Source organism: Boleophthalmus pectinirostris, unplaced genomic scaffold (genome assembly GCF_026225935.1).
Source record: "Boleophthalmus pectinirostris isolate CB_2022bp ecotype Guang Dong unplaced genomic scaffold, ASM2622593v1 HiC_scaffold_17, whole genome shotgun sequence".
NCBI classification, from domain to species: domain Eukaryota; kingdom Metazoa; phylum Chordata; class Actinopteri; order Gobiiformes; family Gobiidae; genus Boleophthalmus; species Boleophthalmus pectinirostris.
Window position 1 is genome coordinate 9,160,552 of NW_026571115.1, and position 16,852 is coordinate 9,177,403.

The 16,852-nt window shown below is 38.2% G+C and overlaps 1 protein-coding gene across 2 annotated transcripts in view; it reads left to right on the forward strand.

Annotated features, from left to right (window-relative positions):
- Positions 1–16,852, forward strand: part of stat5a (signal transducer and activator of transcription 5a) — a 199,805-nt gene that overhangs the window by 162,729 nt on the left and 20,224 nt on the right. For both annotated transcript variants that reach the window (XM_020924049.2, XM_055152951.1), the window contains exons 10-13: positions 3,650–3,829; positions 5,735–5,822; positions 8,739–8,861; positions 12,310–12,402. In XM_020924049.2, the coding sequence (XP_020779708.1) occupies positions 3,650–3,829; positions 5,735–5,822; positions 8,739–8,861; positions 12,310–12,402 (484 nt within the window). The remainder of the gene's footprint in view (positions 1–3,649; positions 3,830–5,734; positions 5,823–8,738; positions 8,862–12,309; positions 12,403–16,852) is intronic.

Sequence of the window (16,852 nt, forward strand, 5' to 3'; positions counted from 1 at the left end):
GACGATTTCAGCACTGGGATTGCCAATCTCTGCTAATCAAAATGTAAATGGTAGCTGTCAACTTGAAAACTGCTGATTCATGACATCAAAAGTCTGAAGAGAGCATTAAGAGATTAGGAGATGTTGACAGACTAATAATGCAGGATAAGTCAAGCATGTCTGAAAGAAACCAAACCCAACTCCAGGTATGTTTCTGATGAGCTAACAGCATTATAACATTACTTAAAGCTCACACGAGTCAATTTTGGACCTTTGAACTGGACTAGTGTTTTATGTTGCAGGATTTAACCAGATCTAAATATCTGATAATCTGATATCGGGTTCAAAAGATTTAAATTAAGAACATTTTATTTTATTTGACTTGACAAGTAAAAATATCTATCAGTGGAATATGTGTGTTTTTAATTCAAGCAACACAAGATTTTGTTTCTTGTTTTAAGTACAAAAAGTCTTTCCATTGGAATATCATTTTACTTGTCAAGTGAAAGTTAAAGATAAAGCTTACTTAATTCAGTATTTCCACCAAGATAATAACATTATTATTCAGATTCTCTGAAACAGGTCGAACTCAGATCAGTCCAGATGAATAAAGACTTAATCAGATCTAAACCGGGTCTAAACCAGGTCTAAACTAGAACCAAACCAGGTCTAACCCAGGTCTAACCCAGGATTAACCCAGGTCTAACCCAGGTCTATATCAGGTCTAAACCAGGACCTAACCAAAACTATACCAGATCTAATCCAGGATAAATAAATAAAAAATAAAAAAAACAGATCCAGCCTAGGACCAAATCAGGACTAAATCAGCTCTAAACCTGAACTAAACTTAAATACAAGATCAAATCTAAACCAGTAACTAACCCTAACCCTGAACTGCTGTGGCCCATGTACTGAATCTCTGTTTGGAGATTGGAGGGCAGTTTAATCATTCTAAACAGTCAGGGGCAAGAAACAAAGGTCTTAGGTGGTATATCTAAACTGGGATTAAGCCAGGCCTAACCCAGCTCTAACCCAGGACCAAACCAAGACTAAACTAGATCTAAACTAGGGATAAACCAGGTCTAACCCGTGTCTAAACCAGATCAAAATCTGATATAAAAATCTAAATCCGGGCCTAATCATGTCTAAACTAGATCAAAATCAGGTCTACACCAGAACTGACCCAGGATAAGACCAGGTCCAAACCAGGTCCAAACCAGGTCCAAACCAGGTCCAAACCAGGTCCAAACCAGGACTAAACCAACTAAAAGTTTCTGTTTTTGGAGCCTGGAGGGCGGTTTAATCATTGTAAACCATAGGAGGAGAACGATGGAGGTAGTAGTTGATAGGTAGCTGTAGAGTAGGCCTTATTTTGATGACCCAAGACTAAACAAACACGAAACCAGGTCTCAGCTAGGTCTGAACCAGGTCTAAACTAGAACTAACCCAAGTGTAAACCAGAAACAAACCGATATTATACCATATTATAAACCAGATCTAAACCAGGAAAAAACAGGTCTAACTCAGGAAAAAAACAAGACTACATCAGATCTAGACCATGTCTAAACTAGGACTAAACCAAGACTAAACCAGGACTAAGTCAGGTCTAAACCAGGACTAAGTCAGGTCTAAACCAGGACTAAATCAGGTCTAAACCAGGACTTAGTCAGGTCTAAACCAGGACTAAGTCAGGTCTAACTCAGGTCAAAGGCTACGTTCAGACTGCAGGGCTTGATGCTCAATTCCGAAAAGAAAGAAGAAAGAAAGAAATTTTTTGTGAAATCTGATGTTTTTGCGAGGTCGTTCACATTTCCAATTACATGCGACTTGTCTGTGACTTCAGTGTGAACGGTAAACAGCCCGAAAGTGTCCCGCATGCGCACTGGAGGACACAATGACGTCAACCCCATGCGTCCATTCGCAGCGAGCGTGCTCTGTGTTTACGGAAGTTGTCCAAATATGGTCGCGAGCATTGAGCACCTGGCGATTTTACAGTTGCGGTTTCCGCCTGCTTCAGCGCAGAATAGTGACGTTTGTCGCTTGTTAATGACGTGTAGGTCAGGATGGATGCGCTTTGGCCGTTCACACTGAAGTCGCATGTCAAAAGATCGGATATGTATCGGATTCAGGAGCACATATCCAAGTGGCCTGGGTCGCATTTGAAAAAATCGGATCTGTGCCGTTCAGACTGTCATTAAAAGATCGGATACAGGTCACATAGAAGCCAAAAAATCGGATTTGGGTCACTTCAGGCTGCAGTCTGAACGCAGCCTAAGTCAGGTCTAAGTCAGGTCTAAGTCAGGTCTAAGTCAGGTCTAAGTCAGGTCTAAGTCAGGTCTAAGTCAGGTCTAAGTCAGGTCTAAACCAGGTCTAAACCAGGTCTAAACCAGGTCTAAACCAGATCTAAATCTGTGTCTGGTCTAACCCAGGACTAACTCATATCTAACCCAGGATAAAATTTTCTTGCTCAGGTTCAGCCCAGACCAAAATAGACCCAAACCAGAACTAGCCCAGGTATAAAGCCCGGCTGTTGGAGCCTGGAGGGCGGTTCAATCATTGTAAACAGTAGGGGGGGGAGAGTGAGGTAGTAGTTGGTAGGCAGCGGCAGAGTACTTTGATGCACTCCTGTTAATATGAAACATGAGGAAAATGCAGCTAATGGAAAAACCAACAGTGATTGAGGTCCTTAGCGGTTGAATGGGCACAAATTGTTTTTATGTCCTCTTTATTACGGTGCAGTTACGGGTTAAGGTTATCCCCAAAGCCTAATGTACCGCTTCTATTATAATGGCTGTTATTCTTCATGTGGTATTTTTAAGCAACCTCTGGTTCACCGCACCAATTCAGTGAAGTGTATTCATGTACTTTGGGTGTAAGAAACATAGGAAGTAAGAAGATCGAACTAATTAGTTTTGTGTTACTTGAAGCTTTGGCAATCTAAAAACTTTTGACCGTGTTTGCAAATGTGTGCTTTATGTCACCATGGCAACTTATGAACATTGCACCATAGAGATACATGTATAACATACCCAGTGCGATCGTATCATTCAGTAGCAATATCATTTTATCGTCAGTATTTATTGTGTGGACATTTTCTTTGAATTACTGGGACATTTTTTGTTCAATTACAGGTGGTTTTATTGCTCAAAATACCTAGAAAAACAAGCATTTTGATTGTGAACGGGGTCGCCTCTCCACAGATCTGACTTGTAACTTGTTCTGGCTTGGTCTTCATGAAGATGAAAAGGTTTAATACTATTCTGTGAAACATTCCAGGCAAAGAAATGACGTTACGAAAGTTACACAATGCACCTTTACGACGTTATTAAGTTATTGACTCAACTTAGTTATTACATTATTATTAATTACATTTAAACTTGAAATCTGAAATGGTCGGCGGTCATTTTTATTACATTAGCACTGTCAACAAAGTAAACAAAGAGTATAAATAGTTGAGTTATTTCACTTTTTTTCTTTACTACATAATTTCATATATTTAGCTTTGTATATGTAATTATTTCTCTATGTATATAAAATGTAAAAAGTAGTAAACAAAGAAAAAAAGATTGAATGAGAAGCCATGTCTAAACTGGTAATATGCTATAGGTCAATACTAAATACATCTTGTCTTTCTATTTATTTATTTATTTCTTCTGTATTTCTTTCGCAGCACCTTCATCATTGAGAAGCAGCCTCCACAGGTGTTGAAAACGCAGACCAAGTTTGCAGCCACAGTGCGCCTCCTGGTGGGCGGGAAGCTGAACGTGCACATGAACCCTCCGCAGGTCAAAGCCACCATCATCAGTGAACAACAAGCCAAGGCCCTGCTAAAGAACGAGAACACCAGGAAGTAAGTGGATACATATTGAATATATATGTACACCTGTCATGATCAATTTCTAGTCAGTGTTTAAGAAAGTACAATACAAGTTTTAAGTGTCTGTACTTCACTTAAACGTGCACTCTGTGTCTTTTCTGGTGGAGGGTTCGTCAAATGCTTCTCTCCTTCACAGTATGGTATTAACCCTTTCTATCTTCATAGAGACCAAATCAAACCAAGTTACAGGTCAGATCTGTGGCAATCCCGCTCACAGTCGGAATGCCTGTTTTTCTAGGTATTTTTGAGCTAAAAAAACCACCTGTAATTGAATAAATAAAAGTAAGATAGAGCTGTTTAATATCATACTGCGGAACATTCCAGACAGAGCGATGATGAATCTCCATAGAAACCAGCAGGTGACAGACCCCTAACCAAAAAGTAACACAGTGCACCTTTAAGATTATTGTGAAAGTGCTGTAAAATCATTTCAATATTATCGTTTATCATGATATTTTCAGATTGAGTATTGATACTTTGCAGTGACATCACACTGCGGGGGTTCTACATTTATCTATACCGCCACAATTGCTATGGCAACGGCTTGTAATTTTTGACGTGACATATTGTGAAACTTCCCCTGGTGGTTTGACCTGCTTGTCTCCATGGAGATAAAAATAGAGTTCTATAAGGTTCTACAATTAGACCGTATTTGACGACATTGTCTAGCCTTCCAGTTCCTCATGGTCATATCTGGAAATAAGAAAGAGTTTTCAAACATTTTACTTGGTTAAATAAAAGCTAAATAAAAAAAAACTAATTAAATAAAATGCCAGATTACTTTTAAGTAGTCCATTATTAGTCCATTATTATTATTCTGTATGGAGTTGAACTTCGAAGACCACTTTGGTTTTGGAAGTACATTTCTCATAAATTTTTTCCCCACAGACTTTTTTTTTATCATATCTTAAGACTTAAAAGGCGCTGTGCAAACTCATATGCATAACGCTGTAATTTTCAACTCAAAAGCACATTTAAGCAATAGGTAATTAATTGTATTTTGTATGTAACTGGACAGAACAGTATAATTTAATAATTCAGTTAGAGCAGTAATTAAAACCACTTCAGAGTTTCATTATAGCCAAACAAAATGCTCTTTGGCTGTCTCAACTTTTGTGTGTTTGTTTGTTTGTTTTTTTGCAATGTCCTAACCTTAACAGCATTATTTTGTGTCTAAAAAGGGAAAAGGGCAATCACAGTTGGCAATTATACAAACTAAAACTCAATGTGATTTTCTTATCATTGGTGTCCTCTTTGTTCCCAGTCAAAATGCTGTTTCATGTCCTCCTCATGTGACTATATACAGTCACTCTATGTTTTTGAAAGAAATGTCCAAACGTATGATCTACAAATGTTGAATTTTGTCATTATTAGCTCCACAAACTTTTTATACTAACAAAGAAGACATTTAACTTTGTACCAGTTTTTGTTTCATATTGATAGGCCCAGTAATTACAGAGATATTAACCATCAACCAAGTCAACAAATCTGCAACTTTTCTGGTGGAGGGTCCGTCGAAAGCTTTGTCCATGGAGATGTTATTATTTTGTCTGAAATGTTTCACAGTATGGTTTTAAATCTTTCTGTCTTCATGGAGGCTAAACCAGACCAAGTTACAGGTCAGATCTATGGAGAGGCTACCCTGCTCACAGTCAGAATGTTGTTTTTTTTACGTATTGTTGAGCTACAAAACCACCTGTAATTGAATACATGTAAGGTAGAGCTGTTTAATGTCATACTGTGGAACATTCCAGGCAGGACGCCCAACCAAAAAGTTACACCTTTAAACAGCACCTTCTGACCTGTTCTCCAGCTCAACGTTAAACTGTAGCCACACTAGAATATTGTGAACACAACCTGTTTTCTTTTGTCCCACAGTGAAAGCAGTGGGGAGATTCTCAACAATAACTGTGTGATGGAGTACCACCAGACGACGGGCACGCTCAGCGCCCACTTCAGGAACATGGTGAGTTCAAATGGGTGTGATTTTTCTAAGTAAAGTCAAAGGGCCCACCGGTATATTACTTTATTTTCTGATCTATGGTATAATGTTGTTTCCTTGTCACAAACATACCTGGAGTTTTGTTCTTTCATTCACACATGTTTAACACACAAATCATATTTAGGCCAAGTTCTTTTCTCAAATAGAAAGCACTCTGTTCCACCTTGTGGTGTTATATTATTTGGTTATACAGGAAGTGCTCCACTGTGTTTTTAAACTCCCTACACCTTCACTAGAATCATTTGGATGATTTCAGCTCTGGAACTAACAATGTCTACTGAACTTGTTCACTTGAAAACTATCCCTTCATGAATCCGTGTATCATTCGTTCATTAATTTTTCAAAATAAAACCAAAAATAAGAAAACAAAAAAACAACTATTTTCTTATTTTTTTTTTATTTTTATTTTTCATCAGTTCTGGTTCAGTCCTGGTTCAGTCCGAATGCGACACAAAAGGTTGGCCTCGCAGTTTCATGGAAGTCATGGAAATGGGAAATGGCTGTTATCCTTTTTTTTTTCCAATATTCAGTTCAGAAAATAGTTGTTTTTTTGCTTTGTTATTTTGATTTTATTTGACAAACAAATAAACGAATGATACATGGATTTTCATGACATCACAAGGTGAAACAGAGCATTTCGAGCTTTGAAGATGCAGACATTCTAATAATGAAGGCTCACTCAGACGTGTTAATAAACTAAAACACAAATCCAGATATGTTTTTGATGAGGTAACAGCATTATAACATGACTTAAAGCTCACGAGAGTCATGCTTGTGTAATATATGACCTTTAATGTCCCTTCATTTACACAGTGAACTGAATCCTGATTGCTAAATTAAATCAAATTATAATTGCAGAACTTCTCAGAAAATATATTATAAATGTTCTCAAATCATCCAGCCTTAAAGAACACATACTGTGCTTGAGCCTGCCGTACAGTTATGATCTATGACACCCGTGAATCATTGTGTTATAATTTGAATATTTTAAGTTGCAATATTTGTTTAAAACAACTTAATAAAATAAATGTGCACCAGTTTCCACACTGGAAAACTGTGGTACCCAGAGGGAGTTTATGTCGCTGAAAATGTCAAATCAAAGAGATGCTCAGCTGTCAGCACCTTTTATGGTTAGCTCTAGGTTAACTAACTATAAGACTATTATGTTTGTGAGCTTTAAGCCATGTTAGAATGCTGTTACCTCTTCAAAAACACACTTGGAGTTGTTTTGTTTCTTTTGAACATGTTTGAGTAATCCTTTAATATTAGCCTGTCTACATCTCCAAAGCTCAAAATGCTATGTTCCAATCTGTGATGTCATCAAGCTGTAGTTTTTAAGTTAAGTTAAGTTAAGCTCCTTTTACCTTTTGTTCAGTCTGAAATGAAGGCTGAAATCATCCAAATGATTCTAGTGAAGCTGTATGGAGTTTAAAAACACAGTGGAGCATTTCCCATATTAACATCATAGTGTTTTCTGTTTAAGAGAAAAACTCGAGCCTAAATCTACAAGACTTGTTGTGTTAAACTTGACGGTGAAAACAGGGGTTGATCAGAGCAATGAGATCTTGAATAAAGGAGTATCAAGATGACTCAAACATGCATGAATGACTCACAAATATTTCATAGGACTTTTATATGAATTCCCCTGGACTTTTTTTTTCTGATTACAAGTCCCTAAGTTTCATTTTTAGTGAGCTATGCTTTAAATTTGACATGGACATTGTCAAGAAAACAACACATGGTCAGTCTGCTGTCTGTCACATCTGCCTCAGGGACACCAGCTGTACCTATTCTTATATTTAGCTGAAATAATTCAAGTGGAAATTGAAATCTGACTTTCCTCTGTGTAGAGCTTGTTCCCACTTTACGGTGCATTGTGTAACTTTTCCAGTGGAGGGTCCGTCAAACGCTTTTCTACATCTTGCTTCATCTGGAATGTTTCACAGTAACCAGACCAAGTTACAGGTCAGATCTGTGGAGTCAGAATGTCTATTTTTCTAGGTATTTCTAAGCTATAAAACTACCTGTAACTGAGTAAATGTACAGTAGAGCTGTTTAACGTCATACTGTGGAAAATTCCAGGCAGAGAAATGACATATCCATAGAAACAAGCAGGTGACAGACCACCCAACTGAAAAGTTACACAGTGCACCTTTAAGAGGCTTAGATGAGAAGGAGAAACAGCTATAGCATGGTTAAAAGCTCCAAAAATGTCGATTTGCATAATGAGACTGCTTTAATTTGAATTTTTCTTGCTTAAATGTTCAGGGAGAAAGACGGTCTTTAAGATGTAACAATATGTAAATCACACCGTATGATACAATTACAATATGCATTTCACGATTCGATATTATTGTGATATTGTGGAGATGCTACAGAATTGAAGAAATGCTACTTTTTTCTTTTAAAAAGCCTTGACTTGGGGCTGTATTAATGTCACAGTTCAAGGAATTGAGATAGAAAAGTTTTTTTTTGTTGTCTTCAGTGAGAATCTCTTTATAACAGTTATTTCTTCATGTTTTCTGTACTGAAATGGAACAAAAGATCACGGTTTGTGTAGTTTCCTCATTTTTTTTGGTGTTGCTGCAATAAAACAATGCATTTAAACACAGAAGCTTATAATTCGATATACTGTCACAGCCCACGATATTATATAGAACTCTGACTGTATGATATCACAATATTTCGATTATTGTTACATCCCTCGTATTCACACACGAGACTTAATCTGTATTACCACTATGCAGTCATTTGCTTGTCTCCATCACATGTTAACGACTCCCCCCTCAGGCTCTCCCATGGTTTATTCACATCACATCTGACACACTGAATAATAGATAGTACGCAGGGCTTTTAAGGCTGCTCTTGTCTCTGTCTTAGTCTTTGAAGAGGATTAAGCGCTCAGATCGACGGGGGGCAGAGTCTGTGACAGAAGAGAAATTCACCATTTTGTTCGAGTCGCAGTTCAGTATCGGCGGAAACGAGCTGGTGTTCCAGGTCAAGGTAACTATTCACTTGAGATAATACGCAATATCCGAGAATAATAAAGTGGAAATTGAGTGTTTTGTGTTTGACAGTGTGCGTTCTCTCTTTTGTTGTTTTTTTGCTCACTAGTTTTCTGATCGTTGAACTTTCAGGAATCATACGCTGCCTTTTACAAATGCTGACCGTGACACACTTCCAGTCAAAAGTTTGGACACTCTACTCATTCTGTGTTTTTTATCTTTAAAGGTGCACTTCGCAATATTTCTAGTGGAGGGTCCGCCACCAGCTTGTCTCCATGGAAATGTTATTGCTTTGTCCAGAATGTTTCACAATATACTGAAGATTAAACCTATCTATCGTGAGGAAGATAAGCAGGGTTTATTACATTTAAAGTGCTTATCATTTTGACTTAATTCAGTTGAATAAAAACTTTTGAAAATATAAATTATAGTTTTACACCAATCAAGACGCAATTTGGTATTACAGGAAATAGAGAGTTATATTTTAGGCCCCGTCCACACTAGTACGTATTCGAGTCATTTTCATTGTGGATGCAGTGTTCATCCACACTAATCCGATGGAAAAAGGCTCCAGAGACGGAATGATCTGGTGCCGCCTGATCCGGCACTGTGTGGATGCCTGAAAACACAGATACTCTGATGTAGGTCTATGTGCCACGAAGTAATTCACTGTCAAAACGCTAATATATATCCATTCATATCAACGGTCTATGTGTACGACCTGCAGATGTATAATCTCTGAAAAGTTTAACATGAATCATCTCCAACACGATGGAAGCACAGAACAGACTCACCATCAGCAGAACACTTCTCTGTCACAGAAAGAACACATATAATCCACTGATCCGTGTCCTTTAGTCCAGGGGTGGGCAAACTTTTTGGCTCGCGGGCCACATAGGGTCCTAAAATTTGACTGAAGGGCCGGACAGAAGACAGGACATAACGTGTTAAGAGCTCAGCTTCATTACATTCGTATTTACGCTTATGTAGGACGGGCACTATGCGCTACAACATTGCCTACGCAAGATTCAGACACAAACACATAAAAGTGTACAGATCTGTTCCACTGCATACCACAGGCGAATGAGCCAATGAGACAGCTCAAAAACAGAGCTCACGCCACAAAGTCAAACACGTACACATCTGCGCGTGCAGTAAAACCAGACTGTAACACATTCCGTGCATCAAGAATTACAACATAGACTCTATACGTCTTCCACATTTGATGTTTGCCAAATTAAAACGGAAGCAGTGCAGCCTCATGTATTGAACACTTCTACTTCACTCATGGTCCCAATAACTCCTGTAAGAACACTTTCCCATAAAGCATTGCGGCCAACATAATATGCCGCACCTCAATGTATATATAGTGCGCCATCTACTGGGAAACACCGGAAATGCATGAAACATCAACAAGGTTTATTATTGTAATTTATTCAAGTTCAGCGAGCCAGATTAAAAGGTTTAAAGGGCCGAATACAGCCCCCAGGCCGTAGTTTGCCCACCCCTGCTTTAGTCCAACTGAAGCTGAACTGCATCAGAGCACAATAGCAAACTGTTTTTTGAGCACTTAGTTTATGCAAATTAGCCATGCAGTTTTAAGTTTTGTTTCTGTAAAACATAAACACATATGCTCAAAGCTGTGAGGATAGGGAAGACTTGTGGACACAAAGGACGTGTCTGGACGCAAATCATTTCCGATACAGTAATTTGTATCAGTGTCAACATAGCCTTAGATAGCTCCGTCGTTCAGCACAATATAAAAATAAAGGCGCTTTCATATAATTTTCTGTCAGATATTAATTCCTGTGTACATTAGAGGAGTTTTGGACCAGTGTACTACATGGTTGCTAGGTAATGTCATGTCAAGTCATGGGATTCCTTAGTGTGATGATCTCCAACTAGGAAGTAAAATTTGTAACCTGAAAAACCTTCAACATAATCTTAAATATGAGAAAAATGAGTGGTCAAACCTGTCACTTTAAGATTGAAAATAGCTACCCTTTGCGTTGTCTACATCTCTACAAACCCTTGGCCTTCTTTCAATGATTTTTATGATGAAGTCTTCTGTAATGGTTTTCACTTCACAGATGAACGCCAAATGTCCAAAGCGGTGATTGAAGTAAACAACCCGGCTATTAAAAACAGATTTGGAGTTTTTTCCGTATGTGTTCGTTCATAGTTTTGATATCTTCATTGAGAACTACTATGTAAATAATCGTAGAAAGGCCAGGCGAGTTTATTTGCATGGCCCAATTCGTACACAAAGTAATTCAAAGTAGTTTATAAAATAAGGAAGAAAATCACAGCACAAACGAATCAAAACATAAACATCAGAAAATTCACTTTAAAAGAGAAGAGTGCAGAAGAATAGAGAAATAACGCAGATAAAAATGCAAACGAGGGTCCAAACTTTCGACTGGTTGTATATATGATTGAAATATATACTTCAATTCTTGGGAGTTCCAAGGAGCAAATTAAAGATTCACTGTGTAACTTTTCAGTAGGGAGTCCATCACATTCTTGTTTCTATTGAAATGTTCTCAGCTTGGAATGTTCCACAGTATGACATTAAACAGCTCTACCTTACATTTATTCAACTACAGGTGGTTTTATAGCTCAACATTCTGACTGTGAGCGGGGTCGCCTCTCCACAGATCTGACCTGTAAACTGGTTTAGATTGATCTCCATGATGAAAGGTTTAATGCCATACTGTGAAACATTTCAGACATATCTCCATGGAGAAAAACATTTGACGGACCCACCAGAAAAGTTACACAATTAACGTTTTTCAAATTTGAGTTTTACGTCAACCGAATGTCAATCTGGAAAAGGGACTTTCCAATCCCAAATCACTGAAGATGGTTCCGAAAATGTCCATGAATTACTGCTGGGGAACTTCAGAAATTAGACAAAAATTGCAAAATCAAATTAGTTAAATTTTTATAAATTTCTGCCAGTTTTAATTTAGGGCCTGCGTAGTGTAATTTTTTATATCCAAAAGTAAGAATGGATGCATTGAATTGTCAAATTTGTAGGGATGGGACAAGATCTTACGCCACAATTTCCCGTGGGACAAAATTACATACATGAGTAAAAGCATCTTGTGAGATTATTTTCTCCTTTTTTTTAACATTTGGATTGGGGTTAAGTGTTGGCAAGTTACATTTCAAGAGATCTTTAAATTCAAAAGTACTACAGTGACAGCAAAATATGAAAAAAAGGTGAGGTCGAAATTGAGCTGTACATTATTTACAACAAATAATCTCAAAATATCATCTTGTCTCGTTCTCGTGGACCCAGTCTCGTGTCTCGTCTTAAAGAAACCGTCTCGTCCCAGCCCTTCAAACATGTCCTTATTTTTCATCGTATTTTACAGTATCATCCATATATACTGTCCCTCTCGTTTACATCCTCCTCTTGTCTTTTCTGTTTTTTTCCATAGACGCTTTCTCTGCCTGTGGTGGTGATTGTTCACGGCAGCCAAGACAACAACGCCACGGCAACAGTGCTCTGGGACAATGCCTTTGCCGAGCCGGTAAGACGCTGTTTGTGTATCTGCATCTGTAAAGTGTGCTTTAGTATACAGCCATGTGTACTAGATGGATGTGACTGGTTAACGTAAATTATATTAGAAATCTGTTACACATAAGTCGTGTTGTCTTACAGGAGCATTCTGTAACTTTTTGGTCGCTTGTTTCTATGCATATGTCGTTTTACTGCCTTGAATGTTCCACAGTACGATATTAAACAGCTCTACCATACATCAGAGTCCTGTCCGGGTCAGTTTTTGGAGACTGCACAGTACAGCATCGCAACCGCCTGTAAACCTGAGATTTTATCAAAGTTAAACCCGCACCCGCAGAGTACGAATTGAAAAGTTATGACTTGAAATGAAACAAAACGGTTACGCTTTCTTCATTGCGAATCACACAGATGCGACGCGACTGTCATCACTTCTCAGGCTTTATTTACTGAGCAGAAGAAAAATTTATCGAGATGCTGGAATTTTGCGCCGCACACACCACAGACTGAACCAAGACTAACCCAGGGCTGATTCCAGGACAGAACCAGGAGGACTAAACCAGGACTAAGCCAGAAGTGAATCAGGACTCACTGTCGGGACTGGCTTGAAGGTGCACCTATGTAGACTGTCGGGTGACCACAGGCGAAAGGACAGGAGCAGATCTCTGCGCGCACAGATCTACATGTGCATGTGCTTTCTCTTTCGTTGGGGTTCTCTCTCTCCAAGATTAGTCCTGGTGTAGTCTTGGTTTAGTACTGATTTAGTCCTGACCCACCTGTGTGTAATCACTACCTGCCCGCATAACACCCCGCAAAATTCCAGAACGTTAAAACCTGCCCGTTTCAGCAACTATACCCGACCCGGTGCAGGACTCTGCCTTACATTTATTCAATTACAGCTGGTTTTATAGCTCAAAAATGCCTAGAAAAACAGGCTTTCTGACGGCCCCTCCACTGATCTGACCTGTAACTTGGTCTGGTTTGGTCTTCATGAGGGTAGAAAAGTACTGTGAAACATTCCAGACAAAGCAATACCACCTCCATAGAGAAAAGCTTTTGACAGACCCTCCACCAGAAAAGTTACTGGGTGTTTTTAAAATAACACCACCTGTAATTGAATAAATATCTAGTAGAACAGTTTAATGTCACACTGTGGAACATTCCAGGCAGAGAAATACATATAAACAAGCAGATGACTGACCCTCAACCAGAAAGGTTACACAATGCTCCTTCAAGAAGCTGGGCAAAACAGCTTTAGGACAGATATTAGTTTTATTTTTACTCTTTTCGCAAATTTTTACAAATGTTATTTTTTCAATCAAAACGAGAAAATTTTGCAGATCTCATCACTGTAATTTGTCATTTAGTCTCGTCTAGATTTGAGCCTTTTTTCTTTTGTTGTTGTTTGTTGTTTGTGAGCAGCACATTAGAATAACGATCACTCTGAGCGAAAGACTGAATCAGTGGACTCATTCTTCATTGTTGATAAAAAAGAAACACACCAAAATCCTTCAGAACTTATGTAACTAATGTAATTGTATTGAAATGACTACAATTAAATCATGTTATTAAATAGAGAGATTAAAAACAACCTTTCGAGATAAACTAACCCAATGAACAAATGTTGTGTAATGTAAAAGTATTTGCTTAGTATGAAATTAAAAAGCTATTTTCTGATCTATGTTACAATGCTGTTTCCTCATCACAAACATACCTGGAGTTGTGTTGTGTTTTGTTTCATTCACACATTTCGTTCTTCTCAAACAGAAAACGCGCTGTTCCACCTTGTGATGTCATGTGGTAATGCAGGAAGTGCGCCATTGTGTTTTTAAACTCCATACACCTTCTCCTGAATCATTTGGATGATTTCAGCTCTGGAATTGCCCATCTCTTCTGAACTTAAAGTAAAAGGTAGAAGTTAACTTGAAAACTGCCACTTCATGACATCACAAGTTGGACCAGAGCATTTTGAGATTTGGACTAATAATAAAGCATTACTCAAACATGTATGAATGAAACAAAACACAACTGAAGGCATGTTTTTGAGGAAATAACAGCATTCTAACGTGGGTTAAAGTTCACAAGAATCCATTTTGTGTAATATAAGACCTTTAACAATAGAGATCATTTAAATGTTTTTAAAAAAGACAATTGTATAAACAGATTTGAACACACACAACTGAACCATACTAGTCAACTGCTCCAATTTTTTGTTTTAGTATTGGTTCATCTGTGTCTATAAATAGTTGTTAAGCCAATCAGAAATAACTCTAGCTGACTATAGTATCACAACCAATAAATTTAATTACTGACCTCAGAGACTCACTGTGCCATGTGACCATATTATGGAAATTATCCCTTTGGAGCCTCTTCTCTGCAGTAACTCAATCCAGCTACTTTTAAAGGTCGTATATTACACAAAATGGAATCTTGTGAGCTGTAATGCACGTTATAATGTTGTTACCTCCTCAAAAATCATTCGCACATGTTTGAGTATTCCTGGTTAGGGTTAGGGTCTGTCTACATCTCCAAAGCTCTAAATGCTATGTTCCACCTTGTGATGTCATGAAAATCTGGGTATCATTCGTTCATTCGTTTTGCAAAATAAAATCACAAATAAGAAAATGAAAAAACAACAATTTTCTCTACTGAATAATGAAAAAAAAAAAAATGATATCAGACATTTCCTATTTCCTTGACTTCCATGAAACTGAAATGCCAGACTTTTGCGCCGCATAATGACTGAACCAGGACTAAAACAGGACTGATTCCAGGACTGACCCAGGACTGACCCAGGGCTGAATCAGGACTGATCCCAGGACTGATCCCAGGACTGATCCCAGGACTGAACCAGGACTAAACCAGGACTGATTACAAGACTAAACCAGGACTGATTACAGGACTAAACCAGGACTGATCCCAGGACTGATCCCAGGACTGAACCAGGACTAAACCAGGACTAAACCAGGACTGATTACAAGACTAAACCAGGACTGATCCCTGGACTGATCCCAGGACTGAACCCAGGACTGATTACAAGACTAAACCAGGACTGATTACAAGACTAAACCAGGACTGATTACAGGACTAAACCAGGACTGATCCCAGGACTGATCCCAGGACTGAACCAGGATTAAACCAGGACTGATCCCAGGACTGATCCCAGGACTGAACCAGGACTAAACCAGGACTGATCCCAGGACTGATCCCAGGACTGAACCAGGATTAAACCAGGATTAAACCAGGACTGATCCCAGGACTAAAACAGGAATACAACAAATAATGAAAAAAATAGTTGTTTTTTTTTCATTCTCTTATTTTTGGTTTTATTTTGAAAAATGAATGAACGCATGATACACAGATTCATGAAGTGATAGTTTTCAAGTTGACTGCTACCTTTTACCTTTAGTACAGCAGATATTGCCAATTCCAGGTCTGAAATCATCCAAATAATTCTAGTGAACATGTATGGAGTTTAAAAACACAATGGAGCACTTCCTGTATTAACACATGACATCACAAGGTGGAAGAGAGAGAGTCTGTATAGAATAACTCAGCCTAAATATGCAGGATGTGTGTGTAAAACATGTGTGAATGGAACAAAACACAACTCCAGGTCTGTTTGCGATGAGGAAACATTATAACATAAATCAGAAAATAGCGTAATATGGACCCTTTAAACCATCCACAAGTCAACATTTTTATTACGCGTTTTTATTAAGTGTTTACCAGTTTACCAGGATTCTCTTGAGTTTGTGAATACTTTTTGCGGTACAAGGTTAGGACACGTCTGCAGCCCTGAAAATCTAACAATCAGTCAATTCAACCACTTGGCCATGCACTGCTTTTGCACTACTAGATTAGAACCTGAAAAAAGAGATATGTAAAGGTGCACTGTGTAACTTTTTGGTGGGGCGTCATCACCTGTTTGTTTCTGGAATATTCCACAGTATGACATTAGACAGCTCTACCTGACATTTATCTAATTACAGGTGGTTTTATAGCTCAAAAACCTAGAAAAACAAACATTCTGACTGTGAGCGAGGTTGCCACTCCACAGATCTGACTTGTAACTTGTATTGTTTGGTCTCCATGAGGATCTAAAGGTGGAGAAAATCTTTTGACAAACCCTGCACCAGAAAAGTCACACAAAGCACCTTTAAATAAATAAACATACAATGTGATTTTATAGCCCTGTCACTTTTGAATAGAGCTGATTTAAGGTAATTGTAAATGACATACATTTTTCACATGGCAGATTTATTTTCAACTAAATGAAAAAGGCTGACAAAGAGCTCAAAAGCACAATGCACACTCTGAAAATACAGCGTCTGTAGTAGCCTTATACAAATAAAGACTTTTAATCACAACCTTGGACTTATTTGATCTCATTTTCAGTCGGCTTGAAAATAGCTCCCTGCTCTGTAACTATAAAGAAACATTCACCACTTGCCACCAGAGAC